Raw genomic sequence first — 27,956 nt, forward strand, 5'->3', positions numbered from 1 at the left:
ATGGCGAACGCTGCCCGCTCTGCTACCGCCGCGGGGGACGGCCAGCTCCGGCGGGACCCGCTGCCGAGGAGGAGGTCCACCTCCAGCCCTGCGGGTCAGCTAAGGACCTCAAAAAAGGAAAGGGGGTTTTGCCTTGGTCTTCCCGGACCCCTCACTGGGGAGGAAAATAACCCCACAGAAATTTAATCTGAACTTGGCGAAAGTTCCCAGGTTTTCATATTAGTTTTTCTTTAATGGTGTGTTAAGGGCAGTGTGCCATTTATATTTTTTTTTTTAAGCTGTAAGATTAATCCGTTCCCTTGTCATGCTTCCTTTAAGAGATCTTCATAAAATCCCTAATTTAGCGTGCTGAATTTCTCCCTGATAAAACGAGTTTCCCGGAGCTTTCAGTTCTCCTTTTTCCTGAAAGGCGTTGCTTGGAGTGTCCCCCTCGGAGGATGCTGCTCCATCCCCAGCCCCTCTCCTCCTCCTGGGACATGGTCCGAGGCTGGTCCCGAGTTCCCCTCCTTGGAAATCCTGGGGAGCAACTGCTTGGGGATTTAACGAATGATATTTTGGGATGCCACGTGCTCTCTAGCTGCTTGCCAGTGAAGCCCCAAGGGGTCGCTTTGGACCGGGGTCCCACTGGAGCGGCAGAACCGGGAGCAGCAGCCGGTACACGGGATGGGAAACCCCAAGGAGCAGGTGTCATTTTTGTGTTAAAATGCATTTTCTGTGGATCCCGTGCAGGCGTGCCGGGGCTCCGCGCTGCACCAGGTACTGCCAGCACTCCATGGCACAGGGCGGGTGTCAGAAACAGGGTTTTTTTTAGCGAAGTGCAGCTGGGATGCACTTTCACCGTTACGAGTCGCTTTCCCCGTTTCTCGCTTGTTGCTCAATGGGAAGTGATGGAGGAAAACGCTCTGCTCCTCTCCGAAATGAGCTCATTCCTCGAAAATGCGTAAATCAGCAGCTGCAGAAGAGCTACGGCCTTTTGTTAAGCAACAAGCAAGCGGCTTTTGTGGTTTTAGTCAGCTCTGCAAATGAGATGCAGAGTCCTCAAGCTGTTGAAGTTCCAGGACAGTCAAATTCCTTTAACTACTTGCATCGTCGTGTGGCTGTACGCCCTTCCAACTCATTTGGATTTCCTGGCTTATCTGATTTCCTCACCTCCCTGTTTTGAATGCAGATCCACTGGAAAGCTATTTTTTTTGAAAGAAAAAAAAAAAAAAACCATAAAAAAACACCCCAACAAACCCCATCCTGATTCCAGCTGTCTGACAGCTGCTGGAAAAGCAATTAAAAGGAGTGGAACTAGTGAAAAATTGTTAAAAACAAAGGGGAAAAGAGAAACAAGAACTAAAAATCCCGTCGGTCCTCGGATGCAGGGTTCGCCTCCGCAGAGGAAGGAGTGCTCTCCGACTCAGGCTCGGAGCAAGGAGGGGAGAAGGCAGCGAAGATTTCCCTGCGGAGAAGCTCAGGCAGGGACGAGGTTGCTTGGCCATCGCTTGGGACCTCGCGCTCGCCCTGGCTCAGGGCACGGGCGCAGCGGCTCTCCCGCTGCAGCTCTCCCCAGCGCTTGTAAACCCAACAGAAACATGGTTTTTATACTGCACGTGACGCACGTGTGATGTTAAATACCGCAAACCCCTCAGGTTGGTGTGTCTAAGCTCTGGGCCAGCTGGCTGTAGGTATCGGTCCCCGCTGGGGTCGTTGCTCCAGGAGCGCGGAGAGCGTTCGCGGCGGCGGGAGCGGGCTCTGACGTCAGGCTGGAGAGGGGCACGGCCATCGGGCTGCGTTGCAGCGGCGAACCCACTCCAGCCCTGCGACGAGGCGGAGAGCCCAGGCATCTCAGAGCCGAAGGAGACCCGTTTCTAATGGAAAACACAGTGTCAGGTAAGGAGTTTCACATGTCTCTTGTTACGAGAAACATTATACCCGGGGCGTTTTCATGCAGGGGTTGTGTTTGGTGATTAATTTTTTCCTAATTGTGTTAATACAGTGTTTTGCTGGATGCATAACAGCTGTACTTTCCAGCTCTGTTCTCTGACAGGCGTTGAGCTTCGCATCAAAGCATCTAAGAGGCAAAGGAGCCAAAATACTCCGCTTTTCTGGGTGCGCGTGGGTTCTGATTCTTGCTGCTGGTGGTGTTTGGCTGTAGGCAAAGAGCCACAAGTTGAGCGCTGGGTCCTCCCAGCTCATCATCCCTCCCTTCGCTCCCCCTCCTCCAGCCTTGCTGGCACCAAGAGAGGCACCCAAAACCACAGACCCCCTTAAATTTCGCTTCTCTGTACGAAGTGAAGTGTTGAACTTTGATACAGGGTGGGCTCAGAGCTACTTTTTTCGGGTTGAGAGTAGGAAAAGAAACCCAACCCTGTTTCAAAAACTTTATGTTAAAGAGTGGTCAGGACAAATGTGGCTCGTGTTCATCAGAAGTTAAAGACGGGGCTGCGTAGGGGCCAGATGCAGTTTTTTGTGCTTGCAATAACTGGCGAAGAGGAGAGTATGGAGAGAGTGCATTCACCTCTGCGCTGCCTGTGTGCAGGGATTAATCATTGGCTCCGGGAACGCCGGCGGCTCCTCTGGGACGCGCGAGAGGCAGCGCACAGTGCTCTCTTCGTAGCCAGCGTCGAGAGGTTCCTGCCAGTACTCCTGAAGAGCAAATTGCTCATCGGAGTTAGTCACAATACGCTCTGTTAGGTTTTTATTAGAGGGGAGAAAAAAAAAAACGTCCGAGGAGGTGTCAAATATAGGAAATCCCTGAGATGGTAAATCAACGAAGCGGTTATATGGACCTTCCTGGGACAACCTTTGGTAGAGCAGAGTTAGGCACAGGATCCCAGTAACAGTTATCACAGTGCCTAGGGAATGTGTTGCTGGGGAGCAAAAAGTTTGGGTGCATTTACTGAGTCCTCAGGAGTGAAATTCTTCCAGAGACACCTGGTTTTACAAGGGATGCTCTTGCTGGTTTAAGGCTTCTCAAACAGCATTGCCTCCAAATACATTTCTGATGTTTGGTTTTGTTTTCTGAATCTGCAGTTTTGAACCTCAGGTCTTGTAGAGGCATCTCTCCTGCTTTCGTTTTGCGTCTCTTGATATCTAATTCAAATTGAATTCTTCCTGAAGAAGTTTGTGCAGCGTTTGTAGGCGGCAGCATTTGTTTGACTTTCAGACTTCACATTTCAGCTTCCAGGGACGTTTGCTTCTTGCTCCAAAGGCAAAAATAAGATTAAAACCAACAGACATTTAATTGGAATGCTTTAAAAAGTCTTAGATTTGGTCCTTTTTTTTTTTTTTTAATGAAGTATTTGTTACCTCTGTAGAGATTCAGTGCTGTTTTTACAAAACCATCATATTTTCCACGTTATCCAAATACTCCAGCGTGAACCTTTGTTTACTGCCCCAATGTCCCAGGCTGGACTGCTGCAGTCAGTTCACAACGACTGAAATCCAGACCTGGGCAAAAAAAAAGAGTAGCGCTTCCTAGAAATCCCTTCCTAATTGCCTTTAACCCTCCTTGCGGGCTGCGGTGGGGAAGCACGGGAGAAAGCTCCGGGCAGGGAAAGCAGAGGGCCGGGGAGATAAGCTGTGTGCTAACAGTCAGAAGGTAAACAGGGAGTCTGGATCCATCGCCCCTGGAGTACGCAAATATTTAATTCTTCCAAAAACAAACAATGAAGGGAACAGAGTAGTAGAAGCATTTATTAACTCCAGCTGCCCAATCCACGAAATCAGGAAACCATGTCCAAGGGGAAAAGAGCACAATGCGTTTGAGGTTGCTTTGATTTTTGGTTTCAGCCATTTTTAAAGGATTAAAATACAAAAATATGTTCTGAGGTTCCCTCCCCTGTTTTGCTTCTGGGAAGGTCGTGAAACCACTCACTCTGAAATCACTGTTGTTCTTGCAGAGGAGATTTGCTGCTTGGCCACATGATCCAAACTGGAGCTGAAAAAAACACATTCCCCATAAAAATATGCCCCGATAAATACTCCCTGCTCGTATCTAGGAGGACATAAAGAACCGCACTGGCATTTTAATGCTTCCCTGCTTTGGCTGTACTAGAGATATAATTCATTATATTAGCATTTGGGTGAAAACATGAAAAATTAGTCTCTCACCAGCCTGCTTAAGGGAGACATTGACAGCATCTATTATAGGCTACTTCTAGCATCTAACCGCCTCCTGGCTGGCAGCTGCCTTCACAGAATCACAGAATCACAGAATGGTTAGGGTTGGAAGGGACCTCTGGAGATCATCTAGTCCAACCCCCAAACGATGATGTGGGGAGAAGGCATGTGTGTAATGGGGATGTTTTAGGGTCCCGTTACCGCGTGTCTAAGGCGAGATGTAAATTCACGGCAAGAAACACAGGACCTGAGGCTCAGCTCAGATGCGCCACATAAAGCAGAGCTACTGCACTCAGGAGCTGGACTTGGCGCGGCTGCTGCAGATCGTGTACGTTTTAAGCGTTTTGCATAACTATGTAACAAAAAGAAAACTAAAATTTATGTCTTCTTTCTTCCATATGCCATTCAGTCTTCTCACATTTTTAGTACAGGGCAGACTGGCTTTCTGTTCTTAATTTTATGTAGGTGAAGAATCAAACTATAGCCAGTTGAATGCCTTTTTCTACAAAGCCTCTTCGGGATGAAGAAGGACGAATCCCTGCACAGGGAAGAGGCAGCTGAGTCCAGCCCATGTCTCTGTCCCCTTGCATGATCTTGGACTACTTCCTTTGAACTTCTCCTTGGTTGTCCAAACTGTAAAATTGAGAAAAGCTCTTAACCTTTGGCATGTTATTGGCTTCCTCTGAAGTGGTGTTTACTCGACTAAATACATTAACTTCCAGTGATCTGTTTTATTCTAAATGATATTATCTTTCTCATCCTAGCAGGGAAAATGCAGGGGATGTTCAAGAAAGCCTCAAAAACATTTCAGCAAACCCGTGCTCTCCTGTGGAAAAATATTCTTTTGGTGTGGAGGATGAAGACAGAAAGTTTTCAGGCGAGTATTGGTTCTTCCAAAGGGAAGCAAAGATTTCTACTATGAAGTGTTTTTACATTGCATTGTCTTTATACCGCGTGATATATGAGAAGACTCAGCTGGTGATGTGGGTCTCTGGAAAATGTCAGCAGTTACACTTCTTCCCGTGACACTACAATACCACGGCATAATACGGGCTTGTTACAAAGCTGGTTTGTTGCTTTTGGTTGTTGATCCCATTTCTGCGCTGTGCAGAGGAACACAATGTCCAATTCACCATTGCGGGTATAAAATTATCAGCAGACCTCGTTGGCTCTGGTACTAAGAAAACATGTTTTTCACTTGGGACATTCCTCATGTTTTCACATTATTACACCTGTGAAATAGCTCTTCCTCATTTACAGAAGGAAGTCATTCACGGCTGGAGGAGCCGGACTGCGAGGCCAGAGCAGCACTGGATGACAAAGACACTTTCCGTACCACCCAACCTCCACGTCGCTGTGCTGCCACTCACATTTGCATTTCCTTCCTTTCGTCTAGGAATGGATTACATCAGTGTTTTTTCTCTTAATAATACAAACGGCATCGGGTATGATATTTCACTCCCCGCGGCAAGAAATCCCTTACGACTTCCTTGGACGATTAGACGATCCTGCCTTTAACGCTACGGGAGTTACGCTGGCGTACACACCTGTAACAAACACCACCAGGCGAATCATGAGCAAAGTGGCTTCGGAGTCGGCAATGATGGGTAACGCTGCTCTTAACCCCCGGTGGCTGCAGTGCCTGAACCCACCTCTGCGCTGTGGGCACCGCGGTCTGCATTGTGGTGGGGGGAGAAAAGGCTTTGGACAATACAAATGTTGAGGGTACAATTTGTGGCTGGTGCACATTTTCATGTTGTTGCACGACTAATCGAAGTTTCAGCTGTCATGGTTTTTATTCTTTTTTCTTTCTCCTATTTTTTTCGCCTTTTTTTTTAATGGCAGGTATAATACTAGAAGGGGTAGAAAATGAGGAAAAAATGGAAAGAAGAGGAAATTTGGAGGAAGACCTTATTGGTGTTGTTTTTAAGGATGACTTCTCCTATCATCTCCGATTTCAAAACTACAAAGTGGTGCCTCCAAATGATGCCTTTGAACACATCGGTAACAAAATAAATGAAACCAGAGAGCTTGATTTTACATTTAAAAAAATACTTAGATGGATCTCTCTGCTCCCGTGCCACTCAGAAGGCAACAAGGCTGTATGTGTTAAATGGTTCAAGAAAGATATTAATTAGAGTTTGAGGGTTTTTTCACTTAGAAGGAATCAAATGTCTGAGGAGAAATTAAGAAATAATACGCATTATCCGCAGTCCTTGTAGTCCCTCTCCCTTCTATGTCTTATCATGTCAAATCATGCCCTGAAAATGAACATTGTGTGTGCACTAATGTGCTTCTAATGTATAGTGCATGGACATCTGTTTAATACATTAAAACATAAACCTCCACACACGTTTGTCCATATTGCTACTTCTTTGGCCGAATACACCCCTATTTACTAACTAAAAGTAGTAACCTAACAGAAACAAAAAATAAACTTATCAGATAAAAAGTCAAAGGAGTTCAGCTGCTGGGAGGGCGGGGAAAAGGTATTTTGCTAAGAATGGCTCTTGGAAAATGGAAATGGTGGAGAGGATATGCATTCTGCCTACCCCAGCCGGTCGCCCCTGGCAGACGCGCCCCCAGCTCCAGTGCTCTCTGGGTTTCCTGGAGGTGTTCCTCTCCTGCCCTCGGCGCTGGGCACCGGTGCCGGCGCTGTGCTTTGAGCTCGGGCTCCTGCCAAAACGGGAGAGCTGAGTATGGCCGGCTCTTCTGCACGGTGGTGACAGGGTTGGTGACAGGGTTGATGCCACACCAGACAGCCCATGGAGCCAAAGCCACCAACGCCCCACACCACATTATTCTTGGAGACAAACGGCCGCCCCAGCAAAAAGGACAAGTAAAACTAAATCTGGATTTCCTCTCTTAACTCAAATACATTTTCAACCCCTCACATGTACATAAGCACACATATACACATATCTATGGAAAATATAGATCAAATCCTTTTTTTTTTTTCTTTCTCACAGATACCTGCTTCAATTTTTCGTCCAGTGACTGCAAAGTCCCATCGTACTGGTATGCGGGTTTCCTATCAGTGCAGTCCAGCATTGATGCCGCAATCATACAGGTAAGTACGATCCTGATGGAAAGTATGTTTTCTGTTCTTTCCAGAATTATTTGTAAATTTAGAAAAACAACCAACCACAATAATAATTAAAAAAAAAACCACCACCAGTTCATTTTTTGTCATCATTAACTTTTTAAATACATAGTGTGATGCAAGAGTTAAAAGAGTAATAGATCATTCTCATGGCTCAAGGCAGCGTTAGTGTTTATTACAAGGCAATGCAAACAGGTACTAAATATTGAGGTTATTCGCCACTTACAATGTAACATTGTTATTGATTAACTAATAATTTTAATGCTTATGAAAACCTGGTTATTCTGATGTTGGCTGTTTCATTACAGAAAATCAAATTAACGGCTAATTTCTTTTCTTTAGATGAAAACAAACCATTCTGTTTGGGAAGAGATGAAGTCAATTAGCGGCGTTCGCCTGAAATCGCCCCCGATCAAACTTGTGTATAAGATAGATTATATCTGGTTCATTATTTACATCATATTGTGCTTCTCCCCATATATGTACTTTTTATCAGTGAAAGTTATAAGAGAGAAAAAGAAGCTCAAGGTGTTAATGAGAGCAATGGGTTTGCAAGATATCGCATTCTGGTAAGTCTCACAGAAATAAACTGTGCAGTTACAGAAATTATATTGTCTTATGCATATCAGACATATACTAGCGTGCAGGATGGATGCGGGTCTGGTACCAGTGCTCAGCAGAGAAGCAGTGATTCCCCAGCGCCCCGCAGCAGCGGTTTGCAGTCACCTCACCATCCCTCTGGGCTCTCTGAAGCCAAGATTTGCATGTTATTGAAGCAAAACCTTTGCTGCTTTTATCTGTGATGTACCATTTGCTGAAGGACCTCAGTTTCCAGGCACATTGTTCTGATACGGGATTTTGTTGTTGTAGTTGTTGTTGGTTTTGACACTCAGCTCTGCTCTCCTCTCCCCCAAAAAAGAGAGAGCGCACTCTTCGCTTAGCAGAGAGGCGCGTAGCAAGGTTCTGGGTTTGAGGTGTTGCTTGTCTCCAGCACGGAGAACACAAAAAGGGAAGAAAAAACAAATTTTGGAGAAAACTGCAAATGGTGAAGCACAGGGGGACATAGGGTCTATCAAAATGGGTTTCTAGAGCCTTCTGAGCACGAGTATTTCACATCGTTAGGAAAAGCATAAGAATAAGTGTTCCTGGCTGCAGAGCCCGTGCTTAGATGCCCCATGGCTCTTTGTGGGCATCGCTGTATCTGCAGAGACTTGGGTAGGTGCAAGACATGGATATTTGCAGCTTTCCAGTCTGGAAACTCTCAATGGAAGCGTATTTGGGATGACAAAGTATTTGAATTAAAAAGAGTGAGTGTTGTATTGGCTGTGTCATGGCAAGTGCTCTCATGTACAGAGGCAAAAATAACTGTGCCTTCATTTGTAGGTTATCGTGGAGTTTGCTGTACACCGTTTACGTTTCAATAACGGCAAGTCTGCTGACACTGATCACCATTCGAGCAGTCATCCATGATCACAACTTTTTTGAAATATTTTTTTTTTATCTCTTTTATGGCATAGCATCCGTAAGTCCACTTTTGTGCTCTTAAACAATGCACCATTTTTTCCATTTCCTAATCAAAACATCTAAAACTCAAAGACTGCAGAGCACTCTGGGGCTGGGCATTGTATGAGAAAGTAACACAACCTTCTCCACTATTGGGATTAATTGTTATAATTTGTAGGCTAATATATCACTCCTGTTACATTTTGGGAGATTCTGGCTTGAAATTGGAGTAGAGCGAGGTGCTAGCACCAGCATTGGTGGGATGGCTGATGTTGCGTGCCCCTGGGACCAGGGCTTTCTCCTTCCATCCCGCCGCCTCGGGAGGCCGAGAGGGTCTCATTTGTGTGCCCCTATAGACCAGCCCTAAACATCAGAGCTGTCTGCTACAAGATGCCAGCCCCAAGCGCATCTGTAGGGGGACAACTGAAACTCAGCTGGGTCTCTGATGTTGCTTGTTGGATTTACATGTTGTTTTTTAATCGTCGGCAGAAATGCATCCTGCTAACTACTGGTTTCCTCTGCTGCAGATTCACTTCTCTTTCATGCTCAGCTCGTTGTTAAAGCAGCCAAATATTGCCAGTTTCGTGGGATTTGTCCTTCACATCATCTTTGGATTGCTGGGCTTTTTGACATTGTTTGAAAAACTACCACCGTCTTTGGAATGGATTTTTAATCTCTTCAGTCCTTTTGCCTTTACAGCTGGCATCTCAAAGGTACGTTCAAAATAAAGCCGGCACTTCATAAAAGTTCAGCCCTCAGCAAACACGCTGCAGACTTCTGCCAAACAACAGTAGCTGCGGCACACGATTTGTGTTGTATGATGACCCAATCATACCCCTGTGCCCTAGATGTTTTGTAGAAAGAAAATTTGACTCCAAAAAGTACATGCTAGTTCATAACAAATATTATTAGACTCTCAATTGCATCATGAATTTTACCAGCTCTGTGTATAAAATAAATTTCCATCTCTGGAAAATTTTTGCAGCGGTGGGATGTGTCTGGTGGGTACCAAGATCTGCAAGAACCGCGAGGTCTTGAAGTGCTGCCCCAGCAAATGCTGTGTGCATCATCCTTCTGGTGTAGAAACTTCTTCTGCACAATTTTGAAATCAGCTTACTGAAGCACTTCTGATCCTAAAGGAAGTGTCGCATGTGACTTGTGCTTTTTTCCCTCCTAGATGGTAAAATTAGAAAAATATGGACGAGCCTTTACACCAAAATTGTACCCTTTATTTAACCTATACATCATACTGACCCTTGATGGTGTCTTGTATTTGCTGTTGGCCATCTACTTTGATAAGGTTTTGCCTGGTAAGTAGAACCGTGAAGGAAAGAATACAAATTTCCTGGTATTTTTTTTCTATAATCCTCTCCCCTCAGAAGGAGAAAGGTGCCGAAGAAGTGGTGGGATAGGGCTGTAATCTATGTGGAGCAACAAAAAAGGTGTCCTGGTAGCAAGTCGGTCAGGTTGTGGGATGGCATCTTAACAACAACGAGCCATGCCACATTACGTGAGGGGCTGAAAACGGCATTTGCTGTATTGCTCAGGAAAAAATGGTTGGGAAGAATCCTGTTTTCCCAGAAGCTGGGTGCACGAGGCTGCCTCTTTGGGTCCTGCCTCAAAAACAGGCTCCAAAAGGAACGTTACATCTTGCAGCGAGGCATTGAGATCCTTTACATCCACTCCAGCAGCCCTAACCACCCATTTAAAAGGATGTTGTAGGATTTGACATGATTTTCCTATAACTTCTGGGCCAAAGAGGTGATCAGTGAGGTCTTTGCTGTGATTGTTCCCCACCTGCATTTGCAGATATGGACGAGTGGAGAACTTTGCAGAACATATCAATCCTTTTATTGTGCGGGAAGGCTGCGTTTATTCTGCAGCTGCAGAGGAAGAGGTGGCTGCACATGACATTTATCAAAGTAGCAGATTTTGGTTGATATTTCACCTTCTTTGTTCCTGAGTTAGGCAAGTACGGAGTACCGTATCCACCTGCATTCTTCCTGAGACGGTCGTACTGGTTCAAGCCCAGGAGCAGCGGGTACGTGGGGGTGCGAGCTGGCGGCGAGAGCAGCCACGATCCCATCCTCAGCAACAACACTGAGCCGATGCCTCCAGGCTTTGATGGAAAGGAAGCGATCAGGTAAAGACTCTTGTAGGCATGAAAAATATAACACTACACACTATATTTGACTCTAGAGAGTGCAGCCGTATTGTACCGGTGAATGTTAGACTGAACCACCTAACGTATACAGGTAAGGCTAATGGCAAATACTTGAAGCAGAGGGTTTGTTCAGTGTTTCTTTCTGCTCCGGAGCTGGATTTGAACATTTATTGGACGTGGGGTATCTTCTGTGCCAGGGACCGACTTACTGCCCAGAAATTTCCTCTCTGCAGGGCAGCGGAGAGTCTGCTCCCCTTCACCATCGCCTTTAGGAACACTGCTGCTGGACTGTGCTGCATAAGACACTGTTATTTACACCCTACGGGGCTAGTTTGGCCCGTTGCTGTTGCTGCCCATTGCTTATTACTAGAAAGCAAACATAAATTGCTAAAGTAATAGCTAGGTCATCGCTTTTAATTGTATAACCACATGTTTTCAAGTTTGACTTTAAAACCATTTAAACATCTTTCAGAAAAGTACATTAGTTAATTCTGCTTTTAAGTGTATAAGAAATGAATTATATAAAGCAATCCCTTCAGATGGAATTACACTAACCCCTGATGGTAATGAGCAGGAGCAGTTCCAGCAGGAGGTTGAGAAATATTCTTCCAGTGGTTTTCAAAGGTTACTTCGAGGCAGAGAAAACATGCCAAAATTGTGAGATTCAATAGTAATGGCTTGCTTACTTTTCCTTTAGATTAAACAATATTAAAAAATTATACAAGAAGAAGGACAAGAGAACTGAAGCTTTAAGGGGTAAGAGAGGTTTTGGCATTCTTTTAATTTCATTTTTCCCTAGATATGAACTTAAACTATTTTGAAATGTACTAGGTGTATTTAATTCTGCCTCCAGCACTGTTAAAATGCATTATGCAACGATCGTTTCTGCTGGGGTAAATTACTGGCAAATTTCTACCAGGTTGTTATCTTCCTCTTCACTCCAGGAAAATTACTATTTATTATTTTTTGCAACAGCGGTCGTCTCCTTAAAAGCAGTGGGTTTTGCAGCCATGGACCACTATAAAAATCACCTCTCAAAGCCGCCCTCTGAAAATGTAAACTCTTTTGGGCAAACAGAACTTGGTTTTTTGGTCCCTGGCTATAGCCGAATCTGCTGCCGCTGGCTCGGCAGTGTTCTCCAAGCACGTCCACATCTGCCCACCACGGGTAGACAAGTGGTTGGTGTAGTCACAGCATAGTTGTGGGATATTTGGTAAACGTCTTTGTTTGACAAGAACTCCAAGTGACAGTGTAAATATGGGTATTGCCTCAAAGGTTTATATTGAGTAAAAAAACCCCAACACAAACAACGCACAAAACCGCAAAATAAGTTCTTTTTTAAAAAAGAAATGGGGTAGGAAAGTCTGGCTGCTCTGAAATCTCTTGATATCTCGCGCGTTGGAAAGGCTATGGGCTCTTCTCTTGCTGTGGACTCTCTCTTGGCCACGCTAAAATAAAAGGTTATGAACCTCGTAGAAAACAGACGTCAAAATTCTTTTAATATTGAGGCTAATACACTTGTTCCCTCAGTTCAATCAAGACGTGACTGCAAGTTCCTTACTAAGTTTAGTCCAAACTTCTGAAGATGCCACCCGGGGGTTTAGATCTCTGTTTTTCCCTCTTGGCTCCAAAAGAAATGTCACTCTGCTGTATCTGGCAGCAAGCTACAGGTACAAGCCTGTTTCTCACAAGCGTCCATCCTAATGTTATCCTATTTCTATTCTAGGTTTGTCTCTAAGTGTTTATGAAGGTCAGATCACTGCATTACTCGGTCATAGTGGATCTGGAAAAACTGCTCTCTTAGATGTGCTCAGTGGGTTTTCCAAGCCTTCAGCAGGTATGATGATTGACCTGAATGCTGAAGAGGACAAGCTGTTTGTTTTTCTCAAGTGTAAGGGGTTAAAGACGCAAAAACCCCCAAGTTTTCCCTCAGTTATTCAGTCTGGCTTGTTGTCAGTGCAGATTGCTCCTTCAACCAGAGCTTCAGGGCTAATGCATCCCTTGCGGATACGCTCATGTGTGCAAGCAAAACCAGATGGTTATTTCTCCATCTGGATGGCCTGATGTTTTCCGTGAGCTGCATACCTATAGGAAATATGTCTTAGTTCTTAAGGGAGAGATTTGGTGCTCTGAAATATTTGGGAATGGTGTTAAAGCTTTGGACAACACAAAGTTATTTTGCCTTTAAAAAAAACCCAACCAAACAAACCAAACACTTGAGAAACACCCACAATGCTGGAATTAATGTCAAAGGTATGAACACACAGCAGTCTGCTTTCCTCTTATTACTGGGAAATACCGTACAATACGAAATTTGTTTCATTCATTCCTGCGTGCAGGTTCTGCAATGATATACAACTACAAAGTGTCTGAAGTACAGGATATGGAAGGGATTCAGGCAATGGTTGGGATTTGCCCGCAGTTTAATTTGCATTTTGAAGCCTTAACGGTGAAGGAAAACCTGAGAACTTTTGCTCACGTCAAGGGGATTCAGCAGAAGGAAGTAGAGCAAGAGGTTGGTATGTGCTTGTCCGACCTCTGTTTTACAGCATCTTGGACACTTTGAGCTTTCTTTATAGAAGATCATCACCAGCATCATGTTCTGTGGAGATGAGAACAACCCTAATTTAGGGGAGAAGTGTTTTTTCAATTCTTTCTTATCCTCCTATCATAAGAGTTATAATTCAGATTTGCAGTACTTAAGCAAATCCTTTTAAAGTAGATAATTTTAAAATCTTGAAGTTATACTCCCCTGTACTGTGCATAGCCACGTATGAATTAAAATGCAAGCAGCGCTTTGGAAATCTGGCTCTTGTCTTTGTATATTGCCAAGGTGCAGAAAGTTCTCGCCATGCTGGACCTCACCGACGTTCAGGATGTCTGCGCCAATACTCTGAGTGGCGGACAAAAAAGAAAATTGTCTCTTGGAATTGCAATTTTAGGGAATCCCCAGGTAGGGACCTGTCATATTTACACACACACTGCTTACTGCTTTAGCATATAGTTTTGCATTTTGACTTGGCACGCAGACATCTGTATTCTTCCCCTGGCACTCCAAGTCTCCTGACCTACTAATTCACTTGGCTGCTGGAAGGAATGAGGAATCTGGGTCAATGAGAACTGTATTTTAAATAAAAACAGTAATAATATTGCAATAGGAGAAAGAGCAATAAAAATGGCTGATATTTGAGGATGCATTTCATTCTTAGAATGAGATCATAAAAAGGATGAAATGAAATGAAATGATGTAAGCATGGAAACGCTGGCTTGGACGCGTGGAGGTCTGAACTTGTTCACCTTTGCAGGTGTTGCTTTTAGACGAGCCAACAGCTGGGTTGGATCCCTGCTCCAGGCACCACGTGTGGAGCCTTCTGAAGGAGCGCCAGGCCGGCCGCGTGACGCTCTTAGTCCATGGAGGAGGCCGATGTTCATGCTGGTGAGCCCAGATTTTCACACTGTGGTTGACCAACGGTTTGAAAATGAGGGTTTCCCATTGCAGACCCCACGTATGGGTCCTGCCACAATGCACTCTGTGCTCACTGGACACGTCTTGTCTGATAGTGACCACCCAACCCAGGCTGGGCAGAGGCTAAAACTGGGCTGACGCGCCCTTCCAAGACTTTGCTCATGCTCTGCTTCAGGATGAAGCAATTCCATATTATCTGGATGTGCCACTAGCAGCTGCCACACAAAGTAGTGATATCGTTTGAATTAATACCTTTCATATTTCCTTACTGCTTCTGGGCTGCATGGGAAATTTTCCACCAGCCTACAAGAATACATAATTAAAAGATTAACTTTGGTGCTTAGGAGAAAGGCAGTGGTTCAAAAAGAAAAAAAAAAACCACCATCAGCTCTGGTCTGGTTTTACTCTTCTTGACTTCATAATAAAAATGTCTGTTAAGTTCAGAAGGAGCAGAGTGAGGTCAGTCTGCTGCACTGCTGTAAATCCCCCCTAAATCCTTCGTATTCATACCTCCTTAGATCGGAAAGCTTTTCTCTCAAATGGGAGATTACAGTGTGTTGGCTCATCTCTGTACTTGAAGAGAAAATGGGGAACTGGCTATCACTTAAGGTAAATCCTTTTCTTTTTGGACATCACTCTTTTTATGAAAAGCTTCTAGTTGATGTGAGCATTGTCTTGTAGAGTCCGTGTCTCCACAGAGTTTCTATATAGAGTAATAGAAATCTTGACAATTCATTTTAGAAGACTTTTGAGGCTGCCAAAAGTATCTTGCTTTGGATAGCAAGTTGCTTTTCTTTGGAACTCAATCTTGAAAGCTCTGAGCATGCAGCTAAAATGACTTTGCAACCTCCTTCGCAGCTGAAAGGGGACCAGAGTAAGATGAATTGCAATTTCCACACACTCTGTGGTGCCAGAGTGACGTACGATGGCTTTAATGTAAAGTTGTTTTCCTTCGGATTTGAATGTCTGTGTTCTTGGTTTAGCAGTATTGGCCAGGATCATTATTCTTAACCTCAACTATTTCCCGCATGCATGGCAAAACCGGGGGCACTGCAGACATCCATAAAAAATCCCCCTGAAATGCTGCCCAGTTTTGGAGTTTTCCCTAGAGCTTGAAGGACGACCACTGGCTTTGTGTTTTAAATGGATGATGCCTGCATTTTTTTTTCTCATTTACTATACTAGCAATTGCTTTTTAATACAAACAGGATGCGCATAAATGACGTGTGTGACCCTGAGCTTACCTCATCCCTGGTCAGACAGTACATCCCCGGTGCCGCGCTCACGGGACAGAAGTGGGGGGAGTTGGGGTATACGCTACCTCTGGAGAACACTGACAGCTTCCCGGGTAAGAAAAACCTGTTGTCGTGCCAGGGTTGTAAAGGGAAACCAAGTGGTGGGAACAGCAGAAAACAAAGTTGCTGAGAAGGGAATAACTATACCCACTGGTCCATACTGCATGGGATTAGGAAAGTCAGAGCTGCATAAACATCAGCCTTAAAGAAAGCCTCTTATGGACATATTAATATCAATACTGCAGATGAACAAAAGAAAATCCAACAACTAATCCACAAACTAAAATCCACTGAGCCTCCTCTGGTTTGAGGATGAGATTTCTCCCACCAGGAACACCATGGTAATCAAGAGCTCTGAATTTTCTGCTTACCTCTAAAGGCACAATAATTTTGCCATGGCTTTTAAGTTACGGAGATTAGTGATGTGAACGCTAGAAAGCAAAACATTGATCATGCCAGTCTGAATTTCTGCTCAACACTAACCTTGGTCACTGGGCTGAATCTGGCTGTTTCTGCGTTGCAGATCTGTTCAGCCATCTCGAGAGCAGTCTTCTGCAGGGGGTTCTTAGTTATGAGGTTAGCAGGACAACCCTGGAAGATGTTTTCCTGCGGCTGGAGGGTGAGGAAGCTGTCGGTCAAGAAGGTAAAACATTGACTCCCATTTGCAAGTGTGGCACAATTACAGTTCCATATATACATATGTTTTAACTGAATATCTCATGAGTTTCATTTATATGTGAATTTTGAGAGGTTAAGAGTTTCAGTTGTATTCAGCTCTCCTTTAGAGAAGGATATCTTCTTGAAGAAGTCTAGATGATTCATTCTCGACTTCGCACAAACTTTTAAGCACAGAAATTAAGACTGACGTTGGAAGGGTATTTGCTTTTGAAGAGTATCCTGCCCAGATCAGGAGGTGAGAAGAGATAAACTAGCCAGAAGGCATTTCATAAGGCCAGTGAAGATACTGGATGTGTTGCCATACGAGCCCAGGTCCAGCTAGTCTGAATTCACCAATGTAAATTATGTTCTGGATAAATTATCATCCTTCTTCTCTGCCCTTATTTCTTTTCTGGCTAAAAATGAAAGTGTTCCTCTATTCAGAACAGAAGATCCTTGTTGGTTGGTTGTGCTTAAACGTGTCCTTTGAACGCTCTTTGTGGATAATGATGTTTCTCGTGGTGAACATGCAGAAGACGGAGACCTGGAGGAGAGGGACCAAAGCCTCCGGGTGTTTTCCGAGCAGGGGAGCATGACAGTGAGCGGGATGGCACTCTGGAGGCAGCAAGTGTGTGCCGTGATGAGAGTTCGCTTCTTAAAACTGAAGCATGAAGGAAAGTTTCTCAGGTCCATGTAAGTACGGGAGCTCTCGCCCAATCTGCAGCCCTTGTGCAGTCTTGGTGCTTTCCAAAGGACTTGATCATTCCCTTGAGTGCCTGAGAGAAGGCTTAAATACTAGTGGAGATGTTTGGAAGCTAAGAATTAGGTGGGAAATGTTTAAATGCTGCAGTCATAAGGACAGTTAGAATTTACTGGTAGAGCTCTGAATTGCTTAAGTTTTAAATTTCCCCTTGCCTTCCTCAACATGAATCACACAATTCATTAAAGGTGGAGATCCCCTGGACCTGCTCATGGTCTGTTTTTTCCATCTAGATTGCTGTTCTTTGGAATATTTATCCTTCCAATGCTTATGATTTTCATTGGATTTCAACTGTGGGACAGCTCCAGCTTCTGGGAAATCACGGCTAGCTCGTATTTTCTTCCCACCGCAGAGAAAATTCAAAATAAGTCAACAAATCTTCTCGTCTTCAATGATACAGGTGAAGAAGGACATGTGATGTTGATTTGCTTTCTGCACCATTCTGGGTCACTTAGAGTTGATAGACCAACTTTGCCTTACTCTTTCTGTATGTTCCTTTATATATTTGTGGATTTGGGAAGTGTTTTCTCTTGAGCAAAAGCAAATCCAATTTTGGTGGTGAAAACTGTGTAGCCAAATTTTAAGAGTAATCAACCAGGCAAATTTCAAAAAAAAGCAATAAACAAACTATGAAAACGTACATTGTGTTGAACCAGCTTAATTAAAATAGAAAAAAAAAAATAGAGACAATATAAGTTTGCTTGGATTCTAAATTATTTTTTTTTAACGTACCTCTGCTTCGCAAGTGGGAACATCTCTATAAGAAACTGTTTATATTTAAAGGAAAAAAAAAAGTTCTTGACTTGATTTCAGGATCAGAAATTGAGGATTTCATTGCTGCTTTGAAGACTCAAAACATAAACCCAGAAATAGCTCTTGAGAAAAACATCACAAGCATTCCACTACACAATGGAGCTATAAAAATATCCCTGGAAGGCAAGGTGAAGGATTTTTTTTTCTTCTTTCATCCTATGTGTCAATGGGATTTTCCGAAATGTGTTTAAATGAGGCACAGAGAAATACAGACACCAGCAAAAGGGAGAATATTTATTTGACACATTATCAGTAACCCCATTTGTGGGAAACCGGGATTGTATTTGCTTCTTTCCTCCGTACGATTTTCTAGCCTGAGCTTTACAGAAAAGCACTAATGTAAGTCTTTTGGGCTTTTCTCCAGAAATTACTGTCTTTATCGATCGTTTTGCTCGTGGGACCTCTTAGCACACTTCCAGGTCTCCGTGTTCCTGCTCCTCAGTAAAAGTGTCTGATTGCATTTCTCAGTGCTTTTCTCCAAACCCCTCTTTGCAGCCAACTCCTCCTCACACCTCTCACGAGCACGGAGGTGACCTCTTTTGCTCTTACGTCTTCAGAGCTACCGATTCACCGTCATGTGCAGTGCAGAACCCATCAACTGTTTCCCCATGTTTGTGAATATCCTCAGCAACACCTTCCTGAGGCTCTTCAATTCCACCGCGCGTATCCGCATCTGGAGCGAACCCTTTTACGGCGTGAGTGTCCTGCCTTACTTGGTGAAAATTAATTGAAACAGCTGTGCTGACGTGATAAGGACTGGATGGGCTGGAAATGAGGTTGGATGAGCAACCTCCAAGGCCTGGAGTCAGTGGTCCAACTATTGGGGGCATTTCTCAGCAGTCAATACCAGGGATATTTATTGAGAATTTCTTCTGCAGTGTTTAAGAGCTCTATAGGGTTCCAGTGCCAAAGACGCTTAAGTATGAGTTATGTGGCAATATGTAGGAATACAGCACTAATACTTGCAAGCCCTACCTTGCTTTGGCATCCATTTGGTGAGAATCAGCATCAAAAAGACGGTCTCTATCCTCAACAATTTACAGTAATTCGAATATTTTTTCCCTAAGTGCTTTTGTTTATTGTTTTATTTTGTGTTCTTAAGCACGAATTATTTACCATGAGTGTTATTGCTCACTTGCATGTTTAGTCATCCTATGAGCATTGACCTAGCCAGATTTTCCTTGGGCAGTGGTTGATTACTGATGACTTCTGAATTTCTGTTCCGCAGATACTAAAGACAGAAATTAAGAGTGACCTTTTTTTCATCTGTATCAGCTACTTGCTGGTTTTGGCTGCTGGTTTACCTCCTCTCTTTGCAGTAAGCAGCATGGAGGATTACAAGGTAAAAAGCATGCGCTGAAAGCGGTCTTACACAAGAAATGAATGCAAATGCGATGTCTCTGGACAGCATTTGGTGTGCCCGTGGGGTGGTGGCATTTCTAGGTAGGATGCTAGAAGAAATACAGCTGCACAACATCGTACCAAAGTGCATTACCTTCATCCCAAGGAATCAGCTTGGGTTATGAACAATTTGGGTGTAAATAAAGATTTTGGGGTCAGGACACTTGTTTATTTATTTTTATTTTTAAGAATTATGCGTTTTCAAACAACAGTAAACCAAAGAAAGATTTGAAAGTGTTTGGAAGGGAGAGGAAGGCCCAGCCAGGGAAGGAAGGAGCGAAGGTAATGGTGAAGGAGGAGGAGCAGGAACGATGTTTTGGGCTCTGCTGGATCATCTCCCCTTTCCCATTTGCTTTCACAGCTGCAGGCTCGTGCTCAGCTGCGGCTCGCGGGGCTCTTCCCCTCGGCGTATTGGTGCGGGCAGGCGCTGGTGGACGTCCCACTTTTCTGGGCCCTGGTGTGCCTCATGTTTGGGATAATGCTGCTCTTCAACCACATCTTCCCCTTGCAGGCCAGCGCGGTGCTGCTGCTGGTGAGCTCTCTGCGTGCGGGAAAATGGACATGCACAAATCCCCCTCCTTCCTCTCGCAGTGAGGTTTTGCATTAAATATTTTAATCAGAACGGACTGCTCTAGGCAGGTTTTCATATGCGCACATCCATCTCCTACTCACTGACATCAGTCTCTCTTTCTAGATCATTTGTGTCATTGGTTATGGAGTATCTCTTTTCCTCCTCATCTATTTAATTGCTTTTAAATTTCGCACGGGACGAAGCAATCGTTACCTTTGGTCTTTCACCTTCATTCTGGTAAGTGAAGTGAATCTTCACTCTGAAGTGTTTGATTTACACATCCCGCCACTGGAGGTTTCCCTTCAAATATATTGATATTCAGCAGAATATACCCAAATCAGTAACAAATAGCCTGTTTTTCAGCAACAATGCATTAATAATGGAAATACTTTCTCTGCTTTATTCCAGGTGAATTTCACTCTCTATATGCTCAGTAACCTGCACAAAGCACTTTACTTCACCTTCTCTACTTTGATTCCCGTGTTTCCACTGCTGGGCTGGTTGATCTTTACTATACCAGTAAGTGAACGTGTCCTACTAAATTCAATAACGGTCCTAATGGTGCAAACTGGAAAAGCAAGAAGCGCTTTCCAAAGTCCCTGTCTCGAAGTGCTAACTGTAAAAAAGACAGAGTGAGAAAAGACAACGGGAGAAGAAAAGGTCCAGGCTGTGGAGTGAGAGAAAGGACTAAGATTTGACTTGTTAATCCATTGTTTGATTGGGAAATTTTTTGGTTTTTTGTTTATTTAGTTTCAAAAAGCTGTTACGATGACTGTGTCTTGGCAGCCAGGGTAGGATGGGAGGGGAAGGCGGTGGAGTGGGAAGACCTGGAGGGATGAAGGGAGCTTGGCAGAAGGAGGTGAAAGGACTGGGAAGAGAGAAGCTGCAATGGAAAAGGTCGATCTAACCTGGCTGATTTGAGGCACCACTGAATCAGCTGCAGCCAAGGAAGCTGCAGCTCTTTGAGGCAGTATGAACCCTGAAAAATAAGTACAGATCAAAGCTCCTTTATCGCATCCTGAAGAAAAGCTAAGCATCTCTAGATCCTACACTTGCTCCAACCCTGCACTGTGCTGCAGAATTTTTCTAATCAACTGTTTTTGTTTTTTTTTTTTTTCTTGTAGCATTTTTCAACGTTTCACAATATAGGTCTTCTTGAGTCATGGAATCACATCTTTGTAGCTGTCTTTGCAGTAAGGAGCAATTTGATGATGTTCGTTTTGGAAAGGATGACTGCTCTAATGAGATGGACTTGCACTGGGCTTGTGTAACTCTCCCTATAAATAAAGCGTGGGTTATGTGGCCAAAATTTCCCGTTAAATGTTGGCAGGGGAGGGTCATCCCAGTAATCACAGACCCATGTCTCATGTGACCCCTGGCTGCTGTACCATATGTGGGAAAATGGTGGGGGATTAAGTGGGGCTCGTGTATAAGGCAGAGATATTATTAATCGACTAATCAGTCTAATGATGCTTCTACAAGAGAACGGTGTCATCTCTGAACCTGTGGGATGTCTGTTGGGGTGCAGATTGTCTGAGCTAAAGCTGCAGCATGAAGTCAAGGCTTTTGCAAATGATCTGCATTTAAGATGGAAATGTATGTGAAGGAGCAATTTAATTTCTTCCCCTTTTGGAGCTACATGACTGTCTTTTCAATAGCTGAAGTAAATGAGACAGATCCCTGCATCCCCTTATAATTAAAATTAACTGCGTGTTGTTACCTTGTCTCCTTACAAACCTAATTCATTATTGCTTTTTAGCCTTACATCCATTGTGTGATACTTGCTTTCCTCCTGCGCTGTTTGGAGATGAGATACGGAGAAGCAGTTACGAGACTTGATCCCATCTTCAGGTGTGTCCCGGGCAGGCGGGGGCCGGGGGGCCCTGCCAGCCACGGTGATCCCGGGCTGCGGGGGGCGCTCGGGGCTGCGGGGCCAAGCAGGACCCTCCTGGCTCACCCCTGAGGGAGCTGAAAAACATGCTGCAAAGTGTGGATAATTCCATATTTTTAGTTTTAACCAGCTTATCTGGAGAGGAGGAAACTGAGAACAAAGGGAGGGATTTTTTTTATTCCTTTGGGTCATTGCAGTTTCCAACTTTACTTACTGGAGTTTTCCTGAATGTGTCTGGAGGCAAATTCCCACCCAGTGTGTTGCAATAGAAGGTCAGTTGAACTACAATGTCCTAGAGAGAATAATACGTGTGATTTAAGCTTTTTTTTTTTTTACGAATCTTCATAGCTGAGGTTTCAGGAAATTTCACTACAACTGGCTAAATTAATAGCTACAAAGTGAACTCCAACATTTTAACTCCCTTTCAAATGTGTCAGTATTGCTCTCTGCAGGACGGAGACTTCCCCTAAAGCTTCATCAGGCTGAGGTCGTCTGCTACCTGCTCTCTGCTTATCTGTGTCCCACAGCATGTCACTGACCGCCGAAGTCAAGTGGGAGAAGATTTGTAAAAAGTAGTAAATTGTCAAACATCAACAAATGTGTCTCAGCTAGGAGTTAGGTGCCCAAATAGCTTTGAAAACCCGCCCCGTGTATTTTAACTCTCCTTGAACAGATCGTTGGCGTGTATCGAGCTGGGGACCAGTCAATACTTAGTGATGAAAGAAAAGCTATAGCTGGCCTTCATTTTCTCATGCATGCCAGTGGGATATTTCTTTTTTTCTTTCTCCCTCAAATAAATATTTGAGCAAACGCTGCCTGTGGAACAGCTCCCTGAATTCAAACAAATTGTGTGGGGTGCTGCATTGGCTCTGCCTTGGGAACGAACTCGTAAACCTGAGCCTTTTTGGAAGTGATTCCCGGTGACACCATCTCTCCTCCTCCGCTCGTAGGATCCAGCAGAGGAGAGTGGTCGCCCACCAGAACAGGGATCCCCCCGGGGAGGAGTCCCCAGAGGTGCAGGCGGAGAGGGAGAGGGTGAGGAGCGCGATGGCCTCGCTGCAGCAGGAGGAGGTGAAGGCAGCCTTCTGCCTTGTTTTCTTTTTCACTCTCCACCTTCGGGCTCTGGCTCTGCTTTCTCAGCTCATGCATGTATTATTTACGGATCTGATGTCCAAGTGCACATCTTGCCATCCAGCCCGCGGTCGCCCTGGCACTGGAAGGAGTTTAGCTGGCACTGGATTTTTATTCCCATTCTGCTTTTTTTTTTTTTTTTCCTGTTGCTCTGTTTCCTGGACTTTTAATTTAGAAATTTTCTTTTTAAAGAGTCATACTTAATGGTAAGAACAGATGACCTGTCTCATGGGGATAGACGAAGAGTTTTTATTTCCCGCTTCATCTCTTCACAGGACTCGGTTATCATTGTCAACAGTTTGCGCAAGGAATATGAAGACAAGAAAGCCAGTTCCATCTTTAAGAAAAAGAAGAAAATCGCTGTCAAAAACCTCTCTTTTAGTGTTAAAAAAGGTTCAAGTATTTTGCTGCACCCCCATAAGTCTCTGAAAATTAATGTGAAGGTCACATTTGGAGACCATGTTTTTGTTAGAACTTTCTTGTGTGCAACCAGACCCAACACCCCTGTGCTCCTGCATTCGCACTTTTGATTTATGGGGATAAGTTAATGAACAGCCCTTTCTCCTACAGTACTTTTAGATATTGCCAACCACACAAGGAAGAAGGTCTTGTTAAAAATAATTAGTATTAACAGCTCTTGCATATTTGTTCTAGGAGAAGTATTAGGTCTGATAGGACCCAACGGAGCTGGAAAAAGCACAACTATAAACATGATTTCTGGAGACATAGCGGTGACTGCTGGGGAGGTAGGTGATTCCTTTGGAGCGTTTGGAGGTTGATCTTGGTACCTTTATAAATGAAGGATGTGGCAATGCGGCCCTTCAGTCAGGGAATCTACATACATGCAACCCTGGGTAGTTACAGAAGTAAGAAGAAAGTGTTGATTTTACTCAAAGCACATTCTAGTTTTCATCAAAGTCAATGGTACAGATTTAAGGGTTTGAGCTACGCAAAATCTTTGGTGTGCATTTGAAACCCACCGTGAAATGTCACCAGACCTGTAAGAAGTGTTGACATCTAAGAAAAAATTAACACTCTTCATAAACAGCCTTGCAAAACCAGGAAATTAAAAACGAATGTGAACAGGGTTGGGCCAGTAACAATCCATCACTTAATTATGCGCAGGATGATTAATGACATGTGCTGGGGGAGGGGAAATACCATTGCTGTTACAGATTTGGGACTGAATGTTTGAAATAGAAAAGTATTACTAGGAAAAGATAGCCTCATGTTGGTACTATGTTGGTTTTATGGTAGAAAATCCTGTTTGGTTTTGTGAAAACACTGTCTGGGTTTCAGGCGAGCAGAAGTTGCGGTAGGTGGAGATGATGGCTCCAGTGATGCTGGACTTCCTTTCCCATGCGCTATTGAGGTTCCTCACAACACGGGGAGAAAACATTACTGCCTTTCCAAGGTTTTCACTGATTCACCCCAGAATAACACGCTACAGCGAGGGAGGCGTGTGTGTTTGTGCAGGTGCTGCTCAAGGGCCGCGATGCAGCTGCCTCCCCGCCGGGGCTGGGCAGCCCGGGGTGCCTGGGCTGCTGCCCGCAGCAGGACCCGCTCTGGCCGGACCTCACGGTGCACCAGCATCTGGAGACCTACACCGCCATCAGGGGGATGAGGAAAGAAGACGCAGCTGTTACCATCAGCCGGTACAAAGCCAAATGGTTCTAGCTGTCAGGTCTTCCTTTCTCCAGAGGTATAGGAGAGGGGAAGGTTTTTCTGCTAACAAACCTGGGTAGTGCGAATGAGAGACAGCACCTTCGGTGCGTCTTCACATTGGAGAAACTGGATCTCCTTCAGATGAGATCTGCTACCTTACACTGTTCTCAATCCCTTGTCTGTGAAGATTTTAACCCTAGTTCATCTAGAAAACCTCAGAAAAAACATTAAACTTGCTCCATTTCATGGCCAGTTACATAGAATCGTAGAATGGCTTAGGTTGGAAGGGACCTTAAAGACCATCCAGTGCCACCCCCTGCTCTGGGCAGGGCCACCTCCCCCCAGCCCAGGTTGCTCCAAGTCCCGTCCAACCTGGCCTTGAACCCCTCCAGGGATGGGGCAGCCACAGCTTCTCGGGGCAACCTGGACCGATGTCTCACCACCCTCAGAGTGAAAAATTTCTTCCTGATATCTAATCTAAACCTCCCCTCTTCCAGTTTGAAGCCATTGCCCCTCATCCTATCAGTATTACATACATAACTCCTCTCACTAGCTGTGCTTACAATCTTGAATTTCTGTCAAAATTCCTTAATGTACTGTCTGAGCTAGAAGTAAAGTCACCAAGTAACGCAAAGCGATGCCAGAACTGTCTCTGGTTCCTCATACCCCTGACCGCAGCGTTAGCACACAGAGATGGTCCTTTCAGTATTTTTCCTTTCCATTCCCCACAGCATAGCAAAGGCCATGGATCTCCAGAAGCTTTTAAAAACCCCAGCTAGGAGGTTATCTGCTGGAGAAGCCAGAAAGGTACGTGTTGTGTTTGTGTTTGGTACTTGAGCAAATCCTGCTCTTTCGTCCTTGAACGTGGTGCACAGAAAACCTTCATTCAAGCTTGAGGATGTGTTGGGCTCCTTGCCCTGGTGTCAGTGAGAGCAGAATATGGTCCTTGTTGTTGTAAAAGTTTCAATTTTTTTCTCTCACAAAGCAGAAATTTTCTTCTTGGAGCAAAGCCTGAAATTCAAGTCAAATAAAAATTTCTGCAAATTTGATGTTGTTATGAAAGAACCTTATGGTTTCAAAGGGAGTTACTTCCTCCTAACACAGAAGCACAAACAGCAGAGTGGGTCCCTGGCATGATTTGATTTCATCAATAGCTTTTGAATCCAGCCTGGCAGGATCCCCTCACTGCCTCCTCTTTCCCCACTCTCCTCCATTGTGTGTTTAATAAATGCTCAGCACAAATTGGATTTACAAGGTAATCACCTTGTGCCCCACCATGTGCATCTGCCAGTAAATGGGATGGAAAACACCTTTAGATCTTTGCCAGGCTTGGGAGTTTGGGGGAAGGCTGATTTGGAAAGATTAAAATGTTAAATGAGAACACCTGAGGTGGGTTTTTTCACCTCCCTGTTCCTCCTGCATTTTGGAATCAAGAGCTTCAGCTTCTGAAAGATTCGCGGGGATTAAGGTATAGCATGACAACTCACCAGTTTTGCAGGTAAAGTAAAAGCAGACCCGACCTGACCTGGGTGTGTTTCCCATTCCAGCTGTGTTTTGTGCTGAGCGTCCTGGGAGATCCGACGGTGATGCTTTGGGATGAGCCGTCGGTGAGCATGGACCTGAAAGGGCAGCGCTGTATGTGGTGAGCAGCCCTGTTTTAGCAGAACTGAGAAGCGTATAACAGATTTAAGAGGATGAGTCTTACCCTCTGTCTTGTGGTAGCTGTCGGGCAGGCAAAGAGGCTCTGGCTCGGCAGCAGAGTATATCTGTGTTTTCTCTTTTTCCTGATGCACAGGGGATGAGGTACCACTCACTAAACTCCTTACACAGCAGGCAGTAAACCCTTGCAAACCATCAGATGTAATCTTAATGGTAGTGCACCAAAAAAATATGAGTAGATTCCAGCAGAACCCATGCATTTGGTACAAAAGACACAAATTCCAGTTTCTTCAGAGCATGAGAAAAAACTATAGGTAGTTCTTCCTCTCATCGCTCAGCCCTAGTGCTCGCTCCAGCTTTTCATCAATGGTTTACACAGAAAGTGTAAAATTTGGAGGGATGCTGACATGACAAACTGCAATGTAGTATTCACATCCACATGTTATCTTCAAGCAAGACAACTCATCTTTTAAATAACCATCCATTTTTTAATGGTTTTATAACTTCAGTTGTTTTTTTGGGGAGGGAGACACAAAACAGGAGATTTTCTTTGGCTGTTTCTGGGAGTAACTTCCATCCCTCTGTTCCCAGGAAAGTGATTCAGACCGCCGTGAAAGGCAAGGAGCGGGCAGCCATCCTCAGCACGCAGTACCTGGAGGAGGTGGCGGCGATGTGTGACCGGGTGGCCATCCTGGTGTCGGGGCAGCTACGGTGGGCACCGGGGTTGCATCGCTCTCCAGGATGCCACCAGATTTTTAGTCTGGGTGGGGTGGTGGTTTTTTTTGTTGGGTGTGTTTTGTTCTTTTTTTTTTTTCTTCTTCATCTAATAGAAAATGTGTGTTTGGTTTATCCCAAGTGTGTAATGAATACGGTTTTGTGAGGAGGTAGGTTGTTTTAGCAGCACAATATAAACAGTTGATGAATAAGAGGATGTATGTATATCTGCTGCTCATATCCAGCAATTGCTGTATTTGCTGATTGTGATGGTTTGAGCACTGTTTTCCCCCCTCTGCAGGTACATCGGTTCCCTTGAGGATGTGAAAAGTAAGTTTGGCACAAGTTACCACTTAGAAGTCAAAATGACGGACACGGGGCAAAGCGATGCTCTCCACGCTGAAATTCTACGCCTCTTCCCCCATGCGGCTCGTCAAGAAAGGTCACTACCCTGTGGGCTACACACCCAGCCCGGGCTCGTGCTGGAATGCTCCGTTGCTCCTACTGACCTTGCTCAATAATTCACCTGGGAGTACAATAACCCCACAAGCACCCCCAAATCTTGGTGCTGAGTCACGAAATGATGAATTCATTTTTTTTATTATTTTTGCAGGACGACTTCTTTGCTCACCTACAAGATACCAATGGAAGATGCACTACCTCTGTCCCAGTCTTTCTCCAAGCTAGAAGCAGGTAAAAGGAAACAATCAATTAAATGTGAAGACTGCTTTCAAATTGTTCACATGGATTTGTGTTTTAAGGATGTCTTCTCCATCCCTCCGCAGCTAAACAGAATTTCAGGTTCGAGGAGTACAGCTTGTCATTGCACACTTTGCAACAGGTATGTTGATGTAGAAGTTACAGGTTAGAAACTGCCTGTATAAAAAGAAGAAATAGCCTGTGACCAGTGTAGGTACCATCAGACCTTGGCAATAACAGGGTCGTTTCTGCTGTGGTGCCTTGCAGGTGTTTGTAGACCTCACCCGGGACCTGGAGGAGCACGACCTGGATGCGGCATCCGACGGGGCTGTGGAGCGGAGACCGCTTCACCTCTGA

The 27,956-nt window shown here is 44.5% G+C and overlaps 1 protein-coding gene across 1 annotated transcript; it reads left to right on the forward strand.

Moving 5' to 3' along the window:
- Positions 1-27,956, forward strand: LOC104295090 (ATP-binding cassette sub-family A member 9-like). Its single transcript, XM_009894795.1, is given in 40 exon segments — positions 1-94; positions 4,872-4,984; positions 5,504-5,714; positions 5,953-6,111; positions 7,077-7,177; positions 7,553-7,779; positions 8,594-8,732; positions 9,241-9,426; positions 9,891-10,023; positions 10,682-10,856; positions 11,575-11,633; positions 12,604-12,714; positions 13,217-13,392; positions 13,711-13,830; positions 14,183-14,283; positions 14,285-14,313; positions 14,862-14,952; positions 15,552-15,691; positions 16,162-16,281; positions 16,829-16,988; positions 17,289-17,455; positions 17,869-17,996; positions 18,426-18,569; positions 19,106-19,210; positions 19,631-19,801; positions 19,964-20,077; positions 20,249-20,359; positions 20,965-21,033; positions 21,600-21,691; positions 22,682-22,802; positions 23,138-23,255; positions 23,517-23,608; positions 24,339-24,517; positions 25,259-25,334; positions 26,075-26,169; positions 26,778-26,897; positions 27,202-27,342; positions 27,514-27,593; positions 27,686-27,741; positions 27,867-27,956. Coding segments are annotated over 40 exon segments (4,914 nt in total).

Source organism: Charadrius vociferus, unplaced genomic scaffold (genome assembly GCF_000708025.1).
Source record: "Charadrius vociferus isolate BGI_N301 unplaced genomic scaffold, ASM70802v2 scaffold321, whole genome shotgun sequence".
Classification (NCBI taxonomy): domain Eukaryota; kingdom Metazoa; phylum Chordata; class Aves; order Charadriiformes; family Charadriidae; genus Charadrius; species Charadrius vociferus.